The sequence below is a fragment of the Oryctolagus cuniculus genome, chromosome 1, assembly GCF_964237555.1.
Source record: "Oryctolagus cuniculus chromosome 1, mOryCun1.1, whole genome shotgun sequence".
Taxonomy (NCBI): Eukaryota; Metazoa; Chordata; class Mammalia; order Lagomorpha; family Leporidae; genus Oryctolagus; species Oryctolagus cuniculus.
Genome location: NC_091432.1, coordinates 31,494,018 through 31,517,054, shown reverse-complemented (window position 1 = coordinate 31,517,054; position 23,037 = coordinate 31,494,018). Strand labels below are relative to the sequence as shown.

At 52.9% G+C, this 23,037-nt stretch overlaps 1 protein-coding gene across 3 annotated transcripts in view; it reads right to left on the bottom strand.

The window, feature by feature from the left end:
• The window catches only part of ELF5 (E74 like ETS transcription factor 5), a 44,453-nt gene extending 24,955 nt beyond the window's left edge, over window positions 1-19,498 (bottom strand). The window contains exons 1-2 of one of the 3 annotated variants that reach the window (XM_017345905.3): window positions 19,105-19,498; window positions 120-244 (exon numbers count right to left, since the gene is read on the bottom strand). In XM_017345905.3, coding sequence (XP_017201394.1) covers window positions 120-244; window positions 19,105-19,160 — 181 coding nt within the window. In that variant the 5' untranslated portion in view covers window positions 19,161-19,498. Of the gene's footprint in view, window positions 1-119; window positions 245-4,964; window positions 5,084-7,001; window positions 7,112-19,104 lie in introns of those variants that run through there. The other 2 variants (XM_008269623.4, XM_008269618.4) reach the window with 2 other exon arrangements.
• Window positions 19,499-23,037: the final 3,539 nt, after the last annotated feature.

Here is a 23,037-nt window from a genome sequence, read left to right as displayed (position 1 = left end):
GCCCTCTGCCCTCTGATCTGAACACTTCAGACCCCCGCCCCCGCTCCCCCAGGCCAGTGCCACCTCTAGCCCAAGCCCGTCCCAGCTTCCCGCCCCTGGGGCCCGCCAGCGGTGCTCACCTGTCTGATGGTCAAAGGCGGGGTAATACTCTTCGTTGCTGAACAGATCGGTCCACGACATGAGCGGGTCGCAGAAGGATGTGTTGGGCAGGAAGGAGCTGTGTGCCACTGAGTCCAGCATCACCCTGGAAGATCGGGCGAATCACGAGGAGCCGTGGGGGAGGGGGAGAGCAGCTGTGGGGGAGGGGGTGCTAGGCCATGGGGGAGGGGAAGCCCGGCCACACAGGGACCCCCCCCTCCCAGCTCACCCCTTGGTGGTTTTAGTGCTGCAGGGTTTCCACGCGTACCACTATTGAGTCCCAGCCACATCCTATCTATCCCCATTTCACAGCTGAGAAAACTGGGGGTTTAGAATTTTTTTTTTGGCACCAAAATAATCTTTTGATTCCATTTTTCCATGAACTATCTGAAGGACGCTTGACTATCAGAGGGGCCTTTACACAGTTCCTGGAAAATGTTTGTTATTTATAAAACGAGGCATGGAATTCAAAATATTTCCCATGAAAAGGAGATTCATCTGTTAATTCCATTGTTTCCAAGACGTTTTCGAAGTGCCCTTGTACACATATATAAAACCACACGTGAAGGGCTTACAAAAGTTCTTGGGATTGAAAGTAATGGGCACAAGTGGTTGTTCAGCCTGGTGGCCAAGAGGCCCACACTCCACAGCAGAGTACTGGGTCTGGTGCCTGGCTGCCGCTCCCGACTCCAGCTTCCGGCCGGTGCAGATGTGGGAGGCGGCAGGGATGGCTCGGGTGGTTGGCTCCTGCCACCCACGAGGGAGACCTGCTTTGTACTTTCAGCTTTTGACCTGGGCCTGACCCATTCTCAGCCACTGCAGGCATTTGGGAGAGTGAACTAGCAGATGGGAGCTCTCTCTCTTTCTCTCTGTGTTCCAGAGAGATGATGACACATAGGATAGTTAAGAGCAGGTGCACATTTTCCACGTTTTGAAGCCACCTTGTATACATGATGGAGTTTCATAACTATAGTTGTATTGATTCCATGTGGTGCATGTTTGCCTGATACACTGCAGAAATATTAAATTGTTTGGGCAATTCTAGACCCGGAGAGGTATTCTGTATTCTGAATTCTGTAGCACCTCTGGCCCTAGCGCCCTGGGGAGGAGAGCGTGGCCCTGTGATAGTTGGAGCACACAGCACACCTTGGGCGCATGCCAAGTCCTTTGCTACTTTGGTGTCATGGATCATGGCTCCCTCAAAACAGCCACTGTGAGGCCTGGGGACTGGCAGGGGTCCGTTTCTGTAGGTGAGGGATGGGGCCCTGAGTTTCCAGTAACCAATGGAAAAACACACAGGTGACAGGCGACAGGGAGCAGAGTCTGGGCGGCAGCTCAGCTCTGTTTATAAAGTCCCCAATCAACTCTGTGCTCTGCTCCCACGCACACTGGTGAGGAAGCTTCCAGGAGAAGGTGTGCGGTGGGGGCTGACAGAGCAGAAGAGAATGGGCCTGGAGCCCCCGCCGGTCTCACCCCTGAAGCTTCTCACGTCCCCGCATGCCACCTCTTTGTGTGCGGAAACACCCACCCACGTCGGGTGCGGCATACGCTGGGTCCCTGCCACCTTGGCGGGGGGCGGGGTCACAGCATTTTGAGACCACACTGCTGGCAAAGTCAGAGCAGAGACAGATTCCAGGCCTTGGGATAGTAAAAGCCTGGCATTTCAGATGCCGGGAGCTTCCCCCTGCTCTAGTCCAGTGTTTCTCAAACTTAGTCATTTCCCTCCCACTGTGATAATTTCTCCCAATCTAAATACCACAAGAACTACTATTTACTTAAGATTTTTTAAAATGAACTCCCTTTTTGTTTTAACATAAATACATTTATTTAAAAGGAAAATATTGCTACCACTATAAGTGGAAAGTCAGGATTCTGACTTACATAAAAATAAATACACGAGCATTTAAAGGAAAATTGTTCATCCATGTACCACCTAAATCAGGAATTAGCAAAGTACAACCCATAGGCCAAACTCGGCCTGCCAGCCATTCTCTGGTTCACTCTACAGATGCCCACACCAGCCGGGGCTGGGCTGGGTCACAGCCAGGAGCTGGGAAGTCAAGCCAGGTTTCCCACACAGGTGGCAGGGACCACTTGAGCCATCACCTGCTGCCACCCCAGGATGTGGAAGCAGGATTCTGGAATCAGGAGCCAAGCGAGAACTCAAACAGAGGCACTGTGATACAGAATGCAAGTGTCCCAAGTGGCATGTCAACCACTACCCCAAATACCCGCTCCCTGGTTTAACGTTTTAAATAAGTACCCACAAAACACTCGATTTTTTTTTTTTTTTATTTTGCAGGAGCCAGGTACTTATCCTGGTCTCCCATGGGGTGCAGGACCCAAGCACTTGGGCCATCCTCCACTGTACTCCCTGGCCACAGCAGAGAGCTGGCCTGAAAGAGGGGCAACCGGGACAGAATCCGGTGCTCCGACCGGGACTAGAACCCGGTGTGCCGGCGCCGCAAGGTGGAGGATTAGCCTAGTGAGCCGCGGCGCCGGCCAAAACACTCGCTTTTGCTTCTTGTTCTGCAGATCCTAAAATATTCCCTCTCTGGCCCTTTGAGAAAAATGTTTGCCACCCCCAGGGCCAGATTCACCCCACCTGTCCCAGTGGAGTGAGTTCCACAAGTTGTACAATACCGGAGTTAGCCTGGCCAGTTACACTTGGGGAATTGGTGTCTCTTGCTCACTCAGCCACTGGATGGCCGGTGGAGCTCCGTGGCAGGCAGGGCCCCTGTTTTCCAGCTCTGGCCCGTCTGCTTCCTTTGCGACGAGCTCAGTTGCCACCAGCCAGATTTCACTTACATAGCAGACAGAACCTCCGAACTAAGAGGGCCAGGGATCGCGTGATTCCCAAAGACCCAGTCTCCAGGGAGGTTTGCAAATCTGCAGCGCTGCCAAATAGGCGTGGGAGGGTCACTCGGGGCGTAGGTTCTCGCACACTGGTACCCTTTCTGGTCCATCACCCCGGCATCCCCAAGACTCTGCTAGGAAGCCCAGAGAGGGTTAACGTGTCCAGCAGCTTATCGTGGCCTTGCATCTCCCCGGGGAGCCTGACTACCCGAAGTCAAGCCTGCGTGGTTTGGGTGCAGATTTTCCCATGGATTGGCTGCTTTTTATCTCCTGTGCAGACAGGGGCTGGGCCCAGGCTGGAGAGGGATGGGGTGGGAAGTTTTGAGGGAGGGAAGAACCCTTGGAGCCCAAAAGCCACATCTGTTTTCTGGACTGGATTTTAGGAAAATTTCTATAAGTGAGAACTAAAGATAAAAATATCGCATTTCTGTGGCTGGTGCTGTGGTGCTGAGGGTTAAGTGGCCACTTACGATGGCTGCATCCCATATGGGAGCACTGGTTTGAGCCTTGGCTGCTCCGCTTCCAATCCAGCAACCTGCTAATGTACCTCAGAAAGCTGCAGAAGATGGCCCAAGTGCTTGGGCCCCTGCCACCCACCCAAGTGGGAGACTTGGTTGGGGTTCTGGGCTCCTGGCTTCAGCCTGGCCCAGCCCTGGCTGTTGAGGCCATTTGGGGAGTGAACCTGCAGATGGAAGATCTCTCTGTCTCTCTGTCTGCCTCTCTCTCTCTTTCTCCCCCCACCCACCACTCTGCCTTTCAAAGAAACATACATCTTTAAAACCCCTTCTCTAGGCCAGAAGCACAGAAGACAAAGAAGAGCACGCGGGTTCCCGATGTGACTGGGATCGGAGAAAGGAGAGGATGGAAACAGACACCAGCCCGGGTCTCCATCGTCCGTGAGGAGTCCAGGGGCACAAATCCAGGAGTGAGACCGCCTCTTGATGCCTTAACTTCTCTCTCAGTAGCCATCTGGTGTTTTACCACTGTGATCGCACCAGTGCTAGGAGTGCTTTGAGCAACGGCGTATTTGCCTCCTTTCCCCACTGCTGCTCGGGCCTCCTTACCCCGGTCCCCTCACGGCCTGTACCCTCCCCAGGGCTCTGCACTCTGCCGGGTCTGACTCCCTGGCGACGCCTTCCACGGCCAGCAATATTCGCTCAGTGTTCTTTCAGGGCCCTCTCGGGTGTACAACAGCCTCTTTTCCTTCTGGAATGATTTCTTGCCCTTTTTTTTTTTTTTTTCGAAAACGTATCTTTTTGGGAAAATGCTCTTGCGGAAGGAGGTAGGAGGGGGTGTTACAGAGCCCTGCACCCCTCTGCCAGCACACACTGGGCACGCACACTTGGGAATGACCACTGCTCGTACCCAAGCCCCTCTTGTTTGGACCCTCCAAAGTCCTTGCAAGAATGGGGCATTTTAGCTCGTCACCATTTCTCTAATGCAGGGCGAGAGGGAGTGTGGGAATGAGAGGAGTGGGCTGCTTCGCCTACTGAATACAGACACCGAGGAGACGGTTCCTAGGTCCGCCCTAGCCCTGGGCAGCCCTCCCCATAGGGCCAGCACTCCCTGTCACACATACACATCTACAACATACGTCGAGTAGATTTAGATACTTGTGGCCAAGCAAACTCACCAGATCGGAGTCAAATCCAACCACGACAAACACAGACTACACCGTTCGCTCTGAAAAAGTCCTCTGCTTTCTTCTTCTGTCTTCCCTCGGAGGCCCATTACTTTCTGCCCTCGAAAGGCAGAGAAATCTCCCAACAGTTGGGGAGCAGGTGCCTTAAACACTCTAGGCCCTCACTCACTGCCCACCCTCAGACCCACGGCTCTTGGAATTAGTTTCCAATTAGTTGCCATTCTAATGGCCTAGGACAATGTAGGAAAAGATTTAAAAAACCAATAACGCCAAGAGTAGGGATCCGGTGAGTTCCCCTCCACGCACGAGCAGGGTCGGCTGCAGGTACCTTTGAGAGTGCGACAGCGATAGCATGGAAGCTGAGGTCCCCGGATGCTTCCAGTGGCTTCCTGATGCTTCTTGGGGCTAACACACACACAGAGGGCCGCCCAGTCAGGGGGACGGGCCCGTGAGCCTCTCGCCCTGACACAAGCCGCAGGAAGCACTGACAGGTGCGATGGTCATGATCTGAGCAGCCAGGCCCCACTGCTCAGCCTTCCAGGGAGAGGGGAAGGAGCAAACCACCCAGCCTTGGCCAGTTTGCCAGAGGAGGAAAATTCCTCCCCGAGCCTGGCAGGGATCATCAACTTTGCTCTGGGCATGTGACCAAAAATCTACCCAATTAAGCATCCGCATATTGGCTGTTTATGTATCAAAACATCTCTGGGCGGAATGAGGCCGTGAGAGAGCAGAGCCTGGGAAAAGGGGGCTACAAAGGGTCCAACCCAGCCCAATACCTGGGCAGTATCACTGGGACGCTCAGTGTTTTATTCTCTCTCTCTCTCACGTCTTCAGCAACACCCACTGGGTGTCGGGCCCTCGCTGGCCAGGGCAGGGTCAGTTTCCCAGAGGAGAAGGGGCGCACGGAGGAAACGTGGCTGGCTGTTTCACCACTCGCTGCTAAGGAAGCATTGCGGGTTGGGCGCTCAAGTGTTTGCTCTTTGGGGAGAAACCAAGGCAGTTGAGAGCTGACGTCAAGCCGGTGCTCGTTTGCCCCGAGTTTGCTTCACAGCTTGCTTGTTTGCTTGGCTTGGCCTGCTTCTCTGAAGGCGCTGCAGTGGCCCATAGCAGGTGCATCCTGGGGAGGGCTGTGGCCGTCAGTGCTAAGCCCCCTGTTTTGGATTTAACATATTGGGGGCTAAATCCTGCCTTGGCGACCTGGGGCACATTTCTGATGACTCAGCCTGCTGAAATGTTTGTTTGTTTTTTTTTTTTTCCCTCTACTAAACACCTTCCTGACCCTCTAGGAGCTTAGGTCTCCTGGTCTGTAAACGGGAACTTCAACAGGCAGTCCTCCGAATGTCCCGAGGATTTCATAAAATTATAACTAATGTTATGAATACATGCAGAGGACTGGGAGAAATACCTATGTTCGTTCCTGCCCCAGAAAAAAAGAATCTGCCATCGCCAGTGTAGCTCAAAAGTGACTTGTGTGAGAAAAGCAGACAGGCAAACTCCTGCCGAGCAAACCTTGGATCGTGGAAAAACACAGCACAGCAAAAGCATCAAGCTTTCATTCCTACAGGGAACCGACCCTTCGCTGGGTCTTTAAACTCAAACTCGAAGCCATCTTCTTAAATCATCGAGCCTTTCTAAGGCTGTAAAAACGAGAAGTTGTGCTAACCCACAGCACATCAGTCCCAACGCAGGTGCCTGGCTTCCATTAGCAGTTCCCAGTTGCTGCCAGCAGGGGGCGACGCCACAAGCCCCCCCCCCCCCCCCCCCAACCAACTGCAGAGTCTTTCCCAAGGCGAGAAGGTGCTGGAAAAACCCTAACCACTGCTTTTCTGGAAGTATGCTATTCTAAGGGGGTGGGTGAGGGCAGATGGAGTTCCTTTTAAGCTATTTCGTGCCGATGAATTCCTAAACCCCCCACCACCAAACTACAGTAAAGCAGTTCTGTGTTTGGGGGTGGGGCGAGCCCGTCAATAGGGGTAGAAGGGAGGGAAGGGGCCGGGGGCGGGGTGGGCTTGCCTTGAAGCGGGATATTTTTCCTTGTAAAATGCAGCTTCCCTTGCTGAAGCTCGGATGAGGGCCCGCACTGTCTCTTAGAAGGCTCCCCTGGGCTCCCTCCAGAGGTTGCCGGGAGCTGATGAGGAACTGGTGGGCGGCCACACAGCCTGGAGACGCACAGGTGTCTGTCTCAGGTGAGCAGTAAAATCCGAGGGAGACAGCGCCCTGGAGGCCCTGGCGCTCCCTGTGGAGGGCCCGGCTCTGCAGTTGGACGCCGGACACCGACAGACAGAGAGCCCCAGGCCCCAGGGTGAGCCTCGGAGCCCTGCTACCCCTTCTAATTCCTCCAAGAGAGCAAAGAAAAGCTGCTTACGTGAGGACAGCGCTGGCTAGGTCCACAGGGAAGGCTTGCAAGACAAGAGGAGGCAGGCGCTCCCAGCACCAGCGTACAGTGGAAATAAAGGCACCTGTAGCCTTGTGATATAAGTGACACCTACAGACAGGTCCGTTTGGTTTTTCAGGTTTATGCACAGCCCCTTTGATGACGGCGACATACAGTGTGACACGGCTCCTCGGAGGGGGGACTGGCTCTCAGATGCAGAAGGTTTACCTTTATCCTGCTTTTGTGCCAGGCTCGCCAACCCCTGGCCCAGGGCACTCAGTAAACAACCGGACCTCATTCCTGCATCTGGGAGCTTGGTCTTGGGTTTGCTGGGGAATTCTCCTGTATGCCAAGTGGAGAGAAATGCAGAAATCTGGCACCTTTCCATGCTGCCTCCCTCCTGGGCTGGCTGCACCCTGGGCTTTCGACTCTCATGCCCGCCCCCAACTCCTCAATTTCCTGTGTAGTAAGAAGGAAAGGTAGGATGGGGCAGTGGTTAAGAACACAGACTGTAGGGCCGGCGCTGTGGCACGTAGCGGGTAAAGCTGCCTCCTGCAGCGCTGGCATCCCATTTGGGTGCCGGTTAGAGCCCCGGCTGTTCCACTTCCAACCCAGTTCCCTGCTAATGTGCCTGGGGAAAGCAACAGAGGATGGACAAAGTGCCTGGGCCCCTGCACTCACATGGGAGACCCAGAGGAGACTCCTGGCTTTGGCAAAAAGAACCCAGGTTGTGTAGCCAGCCCCCAGTTGTTTTGAGTGCATCCTTTGCTGGCTGTGTTTCCTTCAGTGACTTCAAGAGCCTGTCTCATGCCAGCAATGGTGCCTCTCCTGGGGGCTGCTGGGGAGTTGACATGAGGCAATGCAAGCAAAGGAACTGGGGCGGCCTCTCCGGCTGCCATGGTCGTACAGGTTTCCTGGATAGAGCAGTCTGTCAGAATCTCCTGCTTCCAGGTTTTCACTCTAATGCACCCATAAGGCCTTGGACACCTGAACTCATTCAACTTCTAGCACCTCTGGCCTTAAGGAGCCATGGGGGAGCTTTCTCCCTTCCCCGTCTCCACCCCTGTTTCACAGATAGAGAAAAGAGGCTTCATGGCCCCGTTGGGTGTGCAAAGCCAACAGACGAGGCAGCCTGATCTGGGTGCCCAGCTGGGGTGTCTCGTTGAGAACTACCCACTTGATGAGAGCGGAAACTCGGCCTTGCTGTGGCTGTGGGCGCGGGGTCACAGGTCAGCCGTGGAGCGGCGTTTACCACCCTCCACCTCTTTCGCGCTGCACCTCCAGCAGGCTCGGGCAGCTGTGTTGTGTTTGAACTGCAGGCTCCATGCTTTAAAGTGAATGTGGGGACTGGTTGGTTAGGTTTTCTCGGGAACACTGGGCATGGGGACAAACGCACAAATATAAACACGCATACAGTCTGGGGAAACAAAGGGCATTCATCAGAGGCTTGGGGATGTCATCATGGAAAAATTGTTGAAGAGTGATAAGGGGACTGCCTAGGCTCTGGCCTTGCAGGCAAGTCTGGGAGCTTCTCTGGGCTTCATTTTCCATGGGGTAAAACGAGGAAGTGGGATTTGAATATTGGTTTTTAAACTGTGCCCCTCGAGGAACCTCGGGGGGTCCCTGGAACCCTCACAAGAGCTTTTGGGGGGCGGTGAGAGGATGTGATTGGAGTAGGTGAGGCTCTTGGCAGATCCCTCTCCCTGACTCAAGAAGAGGATCTCCACTTTTAAATAAATCTTCCAGGTTAGATTTCCTTTGAACAAAATAATCTGTACTTAAAAAGAGTTTGGTGGGGCCAGCGCTGTGCTGTAGCGGGTTAAGCTGCCGCTTGCGATGCCGGCATCCTGCATGGGTACCTGTTCCTGTCCTGGCTGCTCCACCTCTGATCCAGCTCCCTGCTAATGTGCCTGGGAGAGCAGGGGAAGATGGCCCAAGTGCTTGGATCCTTGCACCCACTACGTGTGGGAGACCCGGAAGAAGCTCCTTCTTGGCTTTGGACTAGCCAAACCTTGGCCATTATGGTCATTCGGGGAGTGAACCAGTGGATGGGAGAGCTCTCTCTCTCTCTCTCTCCCTCTCTTTCTCTGAAACTGTATCTGCCAAATAAGTAAATACATCTTGAAACAAGAAGTTTGCAAGTAACTGGATGAGGTGGTCTTTGAGAGTCCTTGCGATGCTGTGACTTCTGCTTTTCCAGCTTCGTGTCTGGGGTACGGTGCTGGGCCTGCGCACGTCTGATCTGCTGCTGGGGACTGTCCCATACTACCTCTGGCCTCTGAACCGTCACTCGGACACCACCCTCGGCGGGAGACATTCGAGGGAAACCTTCGGATAAAGCGTTTTCTGGAAAGAGGGCATTTTCGAGTCTCCCTCGACTTCGTTGTTTGAGAGTGAGAAGTTTTCTGGCAATGGATGTATAGGACAAGAGACTCTGCTTGTCTTGTGGTCCTGCCTGCAGAACGTCGCGTCTCTGAGTGACTGTGAGAAATTACAGGTTCTGGACACGAGGAGAAACCAAAATAAAAGAGGAGTTTGCCTCTAAGTAAGTTGGGCCATCACACTGAAACTAAATGTAATTGGGGTGGCGATCTGGGGTGCTGGTGACCTCTCTCCTCCGGAGAACTGTGTTAGGAGTGTTGAGTGAAGACGATAGATGGGGATTGGGTGTGGGGAAGGGAGTGGGGTGGGGAGGAAGCAAGGGGGCACTTTAGAATCTGCAGCCTCCTCTCCTCTCCAGTCTCAGCCACCTCTAACGGGTGGTTTTGGGCTTTTCATCATCACACAGTGGCTAAGAGGCCAGGCTCCAGAGGGACACCTGCTGGGTTTGAATCTCTGCCTGGCTGAGCCTGGAAGATGTATTTTAACAACTCCGTACCCCACTTTGCTCACCTGTCAAATGGGGGAGACCGACCACATTTCTTGTGGAATGGTGGTGTGCATGCAGTGAGTTAAAACTGGTGAGTGCATGGGGCCGGCGCTGTGGCGCAGCAGGTTAAAGCCCTGGCCTGCAGTGCCAGCATCCCACATGGGCGCCAGTTCTAGTCCCTGCTGCTCCTCTTCTGATCCAGCTCTCTGCTGTGGCCTGGGAAAGCAGTAGAAGGTGGCCCAAGACTTTGGGTTCCTGCACTCGCGTGGGAGACCTAGAAGAAGCTCCTGGCTCCTGGCTTTGGATCGGCACAGCTCTGGCTGTTGTGGCCATCTAGGCAGTGAACCAGTGGATGGAAGACCTCTCTCTCTGTCTCTACCTCTCTCTGTAACTCGGTCTTTCAAATAAATAAAATAAACCTTTAAAAAAAGAAAAACAAAACACAAAACTGGCGAGTGCAGCAAGCCCCAGTGTGGCTCAGCTGTGTTTTGAGCTGTTACCTTCATTACGTTCAATTCTCAGGAATCTTTGACAAGGGAGTTACGGATCGTCTCCACGCACAGATGGGGCAGTCGAGGCAGAGAGAGATGAGGTAGCTTTCCCATGGTCTCACTGCTACTCAGTGGTACAGTAAATATTTCAGTCTAGGCTTCCTGCCTTTGGAGCCCATCCTCCTAACCACTGTGCCAAACTGTGGCTGGGTGCTCCTGGGTAGCTCTTTGGGGACAGGGAGGAGAGAATCCCATGTGGTGGTGCCTCTGCCAAGGATGTGCCAAGTGCTGTGTTAGGGTGACTCACGTGTCTCCCTTCAGTTATTTCTCGCTAGAACCCTGGGGGGCAGCTGTTGTTACTTTCTTTGCAAGATGAAGAAGCAGAGAGGGGCCAGTGCTGTGTCATAGCAGGTAAAGCCACAGCCTGCAGTGCTGGCATCCCATATGGGTGCCAGTTTGAGTCCTGGCTGCTCCACTTCTGATCCAGCTCTCTGCTGTGGCCTGGGAAAGCAGTAGAAGATGGCCCAAGTCCTTTGGGCCCCTGCACCCACGTGGGAGACCAGGAGGAAGCTCCTGGCTTCGGATTGGCTCAGCTCTGGCTGTTGCGGCTATCTGGGGAGTGAACCAACAGATGGAAGACCTCTCCTTTTCTCTCTGTAACTCTGCCTTTCCAAATAAATGGTAAACAAATCTTAAAAAGAAACAGAGGTGGCTGGCAGCTGGTCAGTGGGCAAGCTTGGGTTGAACTCAAAAGCCTGCTCAGTGCTCAGACCTCGCTATAAAGACTGGAGCTCAGGTTTGCCTCTCTCTTTTGCTCTGGCCTTGGCCCTTGCCTAAGAGGGGCTGCTTTCCTCTCTGCTGGCTCAAGGTCTCTGGGTGCCATGGTCATTGCCAGCACAGCCTGCCTCTTAGAGCGGAAATTCTGACACCACCTTGACTTTCTGGCATATGCACACATGTGCATATACACATGGATGTACATGGCATCGTGTGACTTACAGGATGCGCCATCTGACATGACGTTGGAGCTCCCACTCAGTGCCCGTTTCCTAGAGGTCCCAGGCTCCAGGCCCGCCCTCTATAGTCTCGGCTAACGTTTCTTTACATCGTGTCTTCTTTCCCCAGTCTACTGTGTGTGCCACCACCCTGAGAGGTGGCACAGGCTCAAAAACTCACCGTGAGTCCAAACAATGGCGCCTTTGCAAGGAGAGAGTTGCAGTGTGAGGGCAGAATGCACAAGGCTTGGGATGCTGATCCTATGTTTAGAAAAAAATCAGTGGGAGAAATTGCATTCTTCCATGCTCTGTTAGCTCACATAGTTAGGGACAGAAAGTTTTCTGTCTGCTGGATGCGTAGGATACCACACTCCCGGCACCTGCCACCCGGGAAGCGTTAGACGCAACTACGATGTTCAGGGTCTCAGTTTGCTCACCTGCGAGGTACCTGCCGTGACTCTTGCTTGACTCTTGGTGTCTGTAAATGGCAGCTATTCTAACGCATTACAGAGAGACACGCAGGTGTGGGTTGAGACGCCGGACCTCTGAGCATCACCATACCAAGCAGGAGGATGTTGTACTCTCCTCCAGTGGACAGTCACAGTGGCTACCATTTCCTGGGTATTTCCTGGGTGCCGGGAACTGGCCGAGGTGTGCTGAGTGTGCTAAGGCAGTCAGTCCTTATGAGGGAGGCATCATTATCATTACGCAGGATTTCCTGATGAGGACGCAGACCCAGAGTTTAAGTAGCCTGCCCCATGGCACACAGCTGGTGGAACGGAACGCCTAGACTGGCTGGCAGCAGAGCCCACGAGCTTCTCCGCGGTGCGGACCTCTGTGGGAAGCAGACTCCGCGTTGGAGCAATGCCCATTTTCTTAGGCTTCCCACATGGGAAAGCAAGGACAAGACTGCTGCATGGACTTGAGCATAACCGGAGGTTCTAGCAATTCTTGTTGGTTGATTCTGGATTCTCAGATTTCACTATTTGCATTATCTCCTCTTGGGCTTCTTCCCTCATCCCTCTATGTCCACCGTGCCCTTCAGCTATCATGCGGATCCCCTGCCTGACCAAAAGCCCTGGTTCTGCTGAGAGCAACAGCCGGCTGGTTCTCCCAGGGACCCTCCTTGCCTGTGAGTCTGGTGGAAATCACGGCTCTCTGTGTGATTCCCAGCTGTGGCGGCCTCCCGGAGGCGACGCAATGGTAAAGTCGATGGTTGGCCGTAACATGATGAGAATGAAAAATACGGTAATGGAGAATTATGCAATTTGCCTTCATTAAAATCAGTAATGAAAAATACTGACTTTTTTAGTTACTGGGATTATTATGATAATGTTGACAGCTCTGACACACTGCATGTCTGTATTTCTTATTTCCTTTCGTCCAGTTAGGAGAGAAAGGGTTTTGTGTTTTGAGTCAGTCCAATGAATCTGAAGCCCCAGTGGGGTGATAGCTCACAGATCTGAGAGGCTCAGGAAGGGGAGCACTTTAGAAAGGAAAGATTCTTGAAGAAGACAGAATTTTCTTTTGTTATTTTCCTACTAAACATCAGTCCCCTGGCAGGCATGAGGCTTGCTTCCCCGGAGAGTTGTTTGTGGTGACAACTGGAGGAATAGATGACATTGACTTCTGTGGCCAGTCTGTGCTGCTGGTGTATGTGTGTGTGTGTGTGTGTGTGTATGTGTATGTGAGAATTGGAATAGATGACATTGACTTCTGTGGCCAGTCTGTGCTGCTGGTGTATGTGTGTGTGTGTGTGTGTGTGTGTGTGTATGTGTGTGAACTGGAGGAATAGATGACATTGACATCTGTGGCCAGTCTGTGCTGCTGGTGTGTGTGTGTGTGTGTGTGTGTATGTGTGTGAACTGGAGGAATAGATGACATTGACTTCTGTGGCCAGTCTGTGCTATTGGTGTGTGTGTGTGTGTGTGTGTGTGTGGCTAATGGAGCTGCTGTTGGAGATTTGGGACGTGAATGGGCCAGTTTCTCCAGTTATGGTTGATTATTGCAGCTAATCTAGGGACCATGCTAATGAAGGTTAGGGTATCAATAGACAATCAATCATGCAATCAGTAAAGACTTAATCTTCCTCTAGGCAAGCTAATACTGAGCTTGCCTGGTGAACTTAATGTCCCAAACCTGTTTCCTTACTGGTCCGGTAGGAATGATCAGACCTGCACTGTAGTCCTGTGTGTGACCACGGTGGCTTCCATAGTTCAGGCTGAATTCCTCATTCCTGCCAGTTGTCATACAAAGGCATGTCCTTGGTCAGAGTGAGGGTGGAAGGGTGTGAGGATGGAAGGTGGGCCAAAGGAAAGGCTGCTAGGGGAGAGTTATGATTGGATCCATGCTGCTCTATCCACATCAGTCAACAAACTCTGATTTCTAACATGCTATGGTTGTGATACATCACTGATTTAAATCATCATGTGGGGATGGCAGAGAACTGCTATGACAAATGCGCAGATAGACTGTAAAGCTTATCCTGATCTCAGAAGAGCTTGGTAAATACAAGAATCAAAAATTCAATGGCTATACGAGGCAGTGTTACGCTTACTATAAATCAGGACTACGGAGAAGAGTAAGGCCTGATTGTGGCCTTTGGGGGACTGCTAGAGACAGACACTTCAACAGAATTCAAGAGGAAGCATTGAGAAGCAGTGCCTGTGCCAGCCCCCATGCTGGGTGAGGGGCTTTTGGACTTCAGATAAGGGGGCCAGTGAGGGCTGAAGCCGATATTTGAGCTGGGCCATGAAGGATTGCAATGACCTCTAAAAACGGATGCTTATTATGATCCAATCCCAACGACCGTAGGAGTAGGGGCTGTTATTATCCCCATTTTACAGAAGAGGAAACTGAGGCTCAAAGAGCTTCAGTAGTTTGCCCAAGGCCACCCTCCTAAACACAGAACCACGACCCATTCCTTGGATCTCTGGACTCAAAGCCAGGGTCACTGTGCTCCATGGCCTGTGGGTGACCAGAGGGGAGGTACAAGGGTAGAGGAAATGAGTTCGGGTAGCCCTGAGATGACTACTTCCTCCCCCTGGGAGGTGGGCTCCGTGTTACATGTGTCACCACGTGGCAGCCCTGGGGAAGTTCTGAATCTCTGTGTCTGGAGTGTCAGCCCCCTACTGAGGCTGGTTGGTGGTGGCCTCAGTATTGAAGAGGCCTTGGGTTTTGTGTGCCCTTCAGGGACAAACTCACACCAGGCACAGCCTGAGACTTGGGCACGGCCTTCAGGTGTGTCCTTCCTCTAGCCTCACTGTCCCGTGTGCTTTCCCACGGGTCATACTGTTGTGTGTGATGGAGGCTGTGGCTTCTCTTCTCCCACAAAATTCCTCTTTTTTTCTTTTTTTTTTTCCCTGCACTATGCCTCCTCCATCTTTGGCTAGCTCTTTCATGTGCTGTCACAAAGTTCGAAACTTCCCGAGTTTGTTTCTGTGCAGGAACTCATGTAGAGAAACACTGTCTTTTGAAAACACAGCGTGGTGTAAGAATTTAGGCATTGCTTTTATTACAAAACTGTCACAAAGTTTGGTGGGTTACTGCTTTGTTGAGGCGTTCATCACATCCCAAGAGGGATCCAGTGATTCCTGGTACTGAGAAACCTCAGGGGAGAGCCCTCAAAATTGGGATGGTGTTCAGCCTCATCAAGAGGGTCACACCAACACAACTCATTAGTATCTTGAGTTTATAAATTTAGGGAGCATCCTCCTAGGGGACACATGGCTGTCCCCAAGGAGAGTGACCAGGGCAGGTGCTTTTGGCTCAATTACTGAGCAATTCAAGTTCAAGTGAAGACAGGGGTGTTTTGGGTGTCCTGGACATAACTCTTTCCCACATCCCTTTTAATGAAATCATGTTTCAACTCATTCTCAATGTGTGCATGTGGATGGACAGGTTTAGTCTCATTTTGAATGGACATTATCCCTTTGGTTCCAAGGAGCCAGTGAGATGTGGGACTTGCCTGAGCCTTTTCAACAGATGAAATGATTAAACAGATAACCACGGCCCTGCTAAGAGCAAAAGCTAGATGGGGAGTCAGTCAAGGAAAAAGCAGTAGCAGAAAAAGCCCTGGGCTTTGAGTCAGGTAATCGGTGGTTCTGATCTCAGTTCTGTCACTCGGGCCAAGTTGCTCATTGACTTTATTTAAAATAAAAACAAAAGTATTTATGTGAAAAGCAGAGACAGAGAGAGACTGAAAGAGATAGAGTGCACATGCCAAATCTCTCTCATTTGGGTTACTCTTCACATGCCTGAGATAGGTGAGGCTGGGCCAAGCTGAAGCCACGAACTGGGAACTCAGCTTGGGTCTCGCATGTATGTGGCAGGCACCCAACCACATTAGCCATTGTGGTGCCCATCAGCAGGAAACAGGAAATGGAAGTGGAGTCAGGACTTGAACCCAGGCCCTCCAGTAACAGGATGTGGTGTCCCGGGCAGCATCTTGACTGCTCTACCAAGCGCCCACCCCCATTTATCTTCTTGGGCCTCAGCTTCTGAAAGTAAATGATTGTTTTGTAGCATTTTGGTGATGATTAAGCAAAATAATGTAATGTAGGTGGTACTAAGCCCAGTACCCGGTACAGGTTCAATACTCAATAGATGATTATTATTGTACTATACTGCTATGGATAATAAATTAGTACTAAACCTATCCAAGTCTCAGGTTCCCAGTTAGCAAAATAAGCACAATACTAGCTACCCACTAGACCAATTGAAACAGTACAGGTGTATGCACTGGCACAGAGTTGATATTCTTCCATCCAATTCGTTCCTTTTCAGTTTCTTATCTGGCATCCATCAGAAGTTTATGACCCCTGGGAATAGGAGAAGTCCACTCTGTTTGGCTAATGATCCTTAATTATCTCAACTGGAACAGTAGTTTCAGCAAATGCACATTCCCTCGCCCAAACTTTCCCCCCTGGGCTCCCATGTGCCTCCTGGCCATCCCATGAAGTAGCCAGCAGCTCTGCCATGCGGCCCCCAAGATCCCGCTGGCACCACTCCCATCCCCCTACTCAAGTCCCTGGGCTTTGGTGAGTGCGCAGTTCCGCAGTGCCCACGGGAGACAGAGTATCAACAGCCACCACGGGAAGGGAGCCACCACTTGGGTCTTCTGGCTTTCAGGCTGTGTCCACCCCAGGTTGCAGCTGTCACTTTGACCAAGTTAAAGTCAGAGGGCAGGTTTTGCACAAGGCCCTCTGATGTGTGTGGAGGGGGGGAGTCATTTGAGTCAAGTGTTCCAGCCCCAGTGAGTGGTGGGTCACACCATCAGCCACCTGGCACAAGCTGTATGTGGAGGAGCCAGGCTGGCCACCTGGTGTCTCAAGTCGACTGGCAGAGGGGCTCAGGTTGGCTCTGGACCTGCTCCATGGTCTCTGGGCAGCTGCTTGGCTCTCAGCCTCACTTTCGGGGGAACCTAGCTTTGGGGTGTTACCCGACACTCAACTCTCCACTGCTGCTTTCTCCTGGGGAAGTCAGAGCAGCAGACGTTACAGAGGGCACGCTGGGTGTCTGAGCCCCATGACACTGGTTTGTCCTACACAGAGGTGACTGGAGTTGATGCCAGGTCAGGCCACACAACATCTAGGAGGAGCCCTACCCTTCCTGGATCCTTCGCAGCTGACAGACTGGTTTCAGCTCATGGACACTCAAGACGAGCCAAGATAGGCCTGGAGATAAGATTTGAAAGTTTGGCTGACAGTTAGTGACCACAGAGGGCACCAGCAGGTGGCATTTGCCTGTGGTTGGGAGCTGTGTAGACTCCAGCAGAGTACAAATGTGGAAAGGTCTTTCTTGGGAAGGAGGCGATGGGTGACAACAAACCCATGGGAGAGTGAAGAAGCAGGCACAAGTTCAAGTCCAGCTATGTGAAAACCTAGGCAGACACACAGACTCGCCTTCGGAGCCACACACCCTCCTGCAGACCCCACCACGCACCTAAAGAGAACTCCCAGCCACACTCCCTGCTGCTGCCTGAACCACGCTGTGCCCCAGATTCCCCATGTCCCTGTCACATAGCCCAAGCACACTACACTCCACACACATGCTCCTCCCCGTCCCCCCCACCCGCCACGCACACATTATACACACAGCCATCAGATAACCACAGTCCCCTTAGGAAGCCGATTAATAAAACTATTTTATCTATAATTACACTTGACTGATAATAATGTCCTCAGAGGCTGCATGGTTAGATTGGCTCAGATTGTAACATCAAGATTAGGGCTGAACTCCCTTTGAACTCTGGCCACACTGCTGGCCTCTCCAGCTCAGAGGTTTAGAAATGGCTCTCCATGGATTCGCCTTATGGAACCAACCGGCTATGTCGACTTCCAGCTCTCCTGCCTTCTCTTTTCTCTCCAAGGCTGTGCAGATCGCTAGCTCTCTGGAAATGCACAGCTCGAGCCCGGAGGAGGGCCCATGCCTGCCCTGCTGGCTGCACTTTCAAGCCAGCATCGAGCTCAGCCTTTGTGGAGGAAGTGGCCCTTGGAGGCCAGCTTGGAGATTGACACTTGAACATAAACAGTTTAATTCCTGGGTCTTGGGCTTTTGGGGACAGCTCCAACGAGCCATAATTAACTCTTTAAAGTCTTCACGGTGCCCTGCAAATAGTAAAATATCTGATTCTTTATGATGTAACGCTGAATGGAGGCAGCGAGCAGGCCTTTGAGGCTAATTACACGTTGGAACGAGGTTAACGACATGCCAGGGATTCTTTGCACGGCTCGTCTGGCGTTAAGTCACTTGCTACTAACACACTATGGCTAAAGACAGCAACTGCTTTTCCAAAAGGCCAGGGCTGGACAAGCCCCTGACGTCATTCCCTCATCTAGTGCCTCCCTGGTCCCCTCCCCCCAATCCCCAACCCAGATTTCGGAAGACAGAGATCCTGATCGTAAACCGACACTCCCATCGCCTGGACCACAGACCTGGACCACAGACATCCTGCGGGACCAAGTTCTATCCTATTACGACAGCACAAACTCAGCCAGGGAAAAAAAAACAAAAAGGCCACTATGGAGGGGCCTGCGTTAGGGCTGTGCAGATGAACAAGGGTACATTTCCTTGCTAACAACTGGGCCACAGGAAAATACCCAACATGCTCCCAGCCAACCAGCGGGACCCATCCAGATGACCCCCTGGCCGGTCAGAGCCACACAGGGAGCCCCAGTACCTACTCCTTTTCACACCTGTCCACGCAGGGCCAAGCATTCCTTGAGCCACCTGCAGAGCTGTCTCCGAGGGACCCCTGCCCAAGCTCAAGGGTGCCGTGTACAGCAGCTTTGCGGACTCCCCGACCTTTCCTATGTCGGTGAAATTGGAAAGAGACAAATCTCCCAGGCAGGCTGGAGAGGGAAAGCAGCTACCAAAGCACCTCTCGCTGCCTGAGGAGGGTTGGTTGCCCTTGGCCTTTGGAATGGCAATGGCCTGGCTGCTTTGCAGACTCAGCGTCTGGGTGGCTTCTAGAAGTTTGTGGAAAATGCCCCTTACAAAAAAGCCATGCACGGATTTCAAACTGTTTTGCACCAAATTCAACTTCCCCTTTAATCCCATTTTCACGAATTTTTTGGAAATCTCAGCACCTCCAGGTTTAATTGGGGTTTTCTAGAGGTCTCACCTCTTTTCCTCCCTGGCGGAAGGATGCGGACAAGGATGGCTGACGCTGGATCCCAGAGTGTCCCACTCCCCAGTGCCCCTACTTCTCCCAGGGCTTAGGGACGCGCAGCACCCACCTCAGCTCATTCGTCCCACCGGGCTGGGCCGGACCCGGGTCCTCCGCCGTTGTCATCGCCTTGCCCGCTGAGGGCCCCGGCTCAGCGAGCAGGACACCGCATGGCTGCCTCCAGGCAGGCGACGCCCGCTCTGGGTGTCCCGGCCTCGAGCAGCCTTCCAGGTGCAACAGGGTCCTGGAATCGGAGCTGGCGGCTGGCTCTTCCACCTCCACAATGCCAGGTGTCGGCAGAGGGTAGGCGAGACCAAGGCTTTGACGGGAGTGACGGAAGAGAGAGCCAGACGGAGACACCTGCTCCCGGCTGTGCGCTGCTGGGGCCTGAGTGTGTTGCTGAGGGCCTGTGGTCTCCGGTGAGGCTTGGCTCGGCGTCCGGAGGAGAAATGTGTCAGACAGAGCTTGTCAGCACTTAGCACCCTGCCAAGCAGTAATTACAGAGCCTCGTGCCACCCAGAGAGGGAGGGCAATATTTTTATCCCCATTTTATAGAAGGGTAAGTGGAGGCCCAGGGAAGTCAGACAACCAGTCGGGCAGAGGCTAAACTTGGCCCTGAGGGGGGCTGACTCAGAGGTTACCACTGGAGCTTGGGTGAAGCCAGGTCTGCAGGCACAGCCACAGGCAGGTCTGTGCCATGGCGGCAGTGGGCTTCAGGGGCTGTGGGACGCCCTGCCCTCCGTGGGGGCGTGCAGAAGGCCCCATCTTGCCCCCCACCCCAATCTCTGCCAGCTCTGTCTGACATGGCACTTACCTGCCTTGGCTTTCTCTTCTGGCAAAAGTTTGGCATGTGTCTGGCGCACAGCTGCCTCCTGGGGATGTGCTGGCCTCCTGGGATGCTGAGGGCTGGGAGGGGGAGAAGTCTCCTGGGCAGCTCGTTCCAGGGGTTCCCAGTGCACAGGAACCTGTGAAGAGTCCTGGGGCGGAGGACTCTTGACTCAAACAGTCAAAGCCTGCTTGATTTTGCTTAGCTCGGTCTTTTTTTTTTTTTTTTTTTTTTTTTTTTTTTTTTAAAGAATTTATTTATTTGAGAGGTAGAGTCACAGACAGAGGGAGAGAGAGAGAGAGAGAGAGAGAGAGAGAGGTCTTCCATCCACTGGTTCACTCCCCGAATGGCTGCAATGGCTGAAGCTGAGCTGATCTGAAGCCAGGAGACAAGAGCTTCTTCCAGGTCTCCCATGTAGGTGCAGGGACACTTGGGCCATCTTCTACTGCTTTCCCAGGCCATAGCAGAGAGCTGGATCGGAAGTGGAGCAGCCGGGTCTTGAACCAGCGCCCATATGGGATGCTGGTGTGGCAGGCAGAGGCTCAGCCTGCTACGCTTCAGCACCGGCCCCTGGGCAGCTTTTTCTAGCAGTGCCCACTACCATACCTCTCAGCTGGGGCTCCGGAGACACAGGTGGGCACTCCTGGTCGAGATGGTCGATCCCCTGGGCCTCGGTCACCTGTGGGTTGTCTGAGCTGCTGCTCGTGCCGGGCTCAGTGCCAGGCTGGACAGAGCTGAGCAGCATCGTTGGTTCCCTGGCTTCTTGGGCCTGTGGCTTGGTGTCATCTTTGAACTCATTCCCCACAGACCTGCTGTGCGACCAGCCACCATGTCCTGATGGCCACCTGACTCCCACTGTGACCTTCCTCTCACATCCATCCCTTGTTTCTTGTGGTCAGTGTCAACTCATCTTCCCCATCCCTGGGGTGGCCTTTCTTGCCCACTCTCTCTAAAACAGCGCCTCCTGCCGGGGTGCCCGTATCGCTCAGCCCGGGGAATGCCATGCCTAGACAGCTCGCAGGTGCCTTTTCGAATTGTTCAAGGCAGCTGTGCCCATTGCTCCCAGTGCCTTTGCTTCACTTCAGTTTTCTCCACGGTGATTTCCATCACTTGACATTGCAGTTAGGTGTTTGTTGATTGACTTATTGATCGTCTTCAAGACATCAGGCAGGGATAGTGTGGGCTGAGCTGGACATTGTCTTGTGTTTTTGTTTGATTCTGGAATCCACAGCTGGATTGCAAACCTCTGCACACAGTGAAGGAGTGGAGGCAGCAATCCAGCCTGGACTCTGCCTTCCAAGCAGAGTGTCCTGGGGGCAGCAGCCTCTTCCCACAGCTTGCATAAGAGGATTTCTGGGCCGACGCCATGGCTCACTAGGCTAATCCTCCACCTGCGGCGCTGGCACATGGGGTTCTAATCCCTGTTGGGGTGCCAGTTCTGTCCCGGTTGCTTCTCTTCCAGTTCAGCTCTCCGCTGTGGCCTGGGAAGGCAGTGGAGGATGGCCCAAGTGCTTGGGCCCTGCACCTGCATGGGAGACCAGGAGGAAGCACCTGGCTCCTGGCTTTGGATCGGTGCAGCGTGACGGCCATAGTGGCCATTTGAGGGGTGAACCAATGGAAGGGAGACCTTTCTCTCTGTCTCTCTCTCTCACAGTCTAACTCTGCCTGTCAAAAAAAAAAAAAAAAAAAAAAGAGGATTTCTGCTTGTGCAAGTGCACGGGTGGGCTGTGTCCATCCAGAAGGGGATGTGTGACTCATCTACACGAGGGCTTTTCATGCATGTGATGGGCCCGCAGTCTCTTCCAAAGAAGCTAAGCTCCATGAATTGGGTGGCCATTCATGATCCAAACCAAGAGAAGTTTGAGAATTAATATGGCCCTATTTAATAGTGATGGGGGGACAACAGACAACAGTTGGGGCTGACTTGGGCAAACCAGAGCGTGAGGTTGTCCTGTCCACGCAGGGTGGGCTGGCTTATGAGAGATGTGAAATAGTGACTGACAGAGTGCCGCTGCCCTCGTCCCCAGCCTGGGCTCTAATCCTGTCCCTTCTGCTGATCCATCCTACCAGGTTGCTCCTCCTAAAATATTACTAAGTGCGCAGGAGCCTCCTGCTCCGGCACCTTTAAAGCCTCTGGTTTTCGGCAGCTCCCCTTCCCCAGGTGCGTCTAGGGAAGCACCAGCTCTGGGGAGGGAGGTGAGGGAGTGCTGTGGATGAATACCTGGGGACAATGGGGAGTCATCACATACAGCGATGGCGTAAGACGGAGCTAGACAAACGGAGCTTGCCGAATGTTGCTGCATGCAGCGTTCATTCCAAGAGCGCACTTGAACACAGCACTGCTGCTTTTTTTTTTTTTAAGATTTATTTATTTATTTGAAAGGCAGAACTACATAGAAAGAGAGAGAGAAAAAAAAAAAGAGAGAGAGGTCTTCATTCTGATGGTTCACTCCCAGATGGCCACAACAGCTGGAGCTGCGCTGATCTGAAGCCAGGAGCCAGGAGCTTCTTCTGGGTCTCCCACGTGGGCACAGGGGCCCAAGGACTTGGGCCATCTTCTACTGCTTTCCCAGGCCACAGAAGAGAGCTGGATCAGAAGTGGAGCAGCCGGGACTTGAACTTGCGCCCATATGGGATGCCGGCACTGCAGGCAGGGCTTTACCCGCTATGCCACAGCACCGGCCCTGCACCGCTGCTTTTGCCCTCATGCGTCTATTGGGTGGGAACTGCTTTGGGAACACTCTCCAGTGGGCTAAAGCCCTTCTTTTGAGATTGAAAGGCAATAGCAACGGAGTCCACACACTTCTCCATCCTACAGTTTTCCTGCAGGAACCCTTGGCTCATTCATTCACTCATTCATTCATTCATCTTTTTTTTTTTTAAGATTTATTTATTTATTTGAAAGTCAGAGTTACACAGAGAGAGGAGAGGCAGAGAGAGAGAGAGAGAGAGAGAGAGAGAGAGAGAGAAAGGTCTTCCATCCAATGGTTCACTCCCCAATTGGCTGCAATGGCCGGAGCTGTGCCAATCTGAAGCCAGGAGCTAGGAGCCTCTTCCAGGTCTCCCACACTGGTGCTGGGGCCCAAGGACTTGGGCCATCTTCCACTGCTTTCCCAGGCCGTAACGGAGAGCTGGATCGGAAGTGGAGTAGCTGGGTCTCGAACCGGCGCCCATATG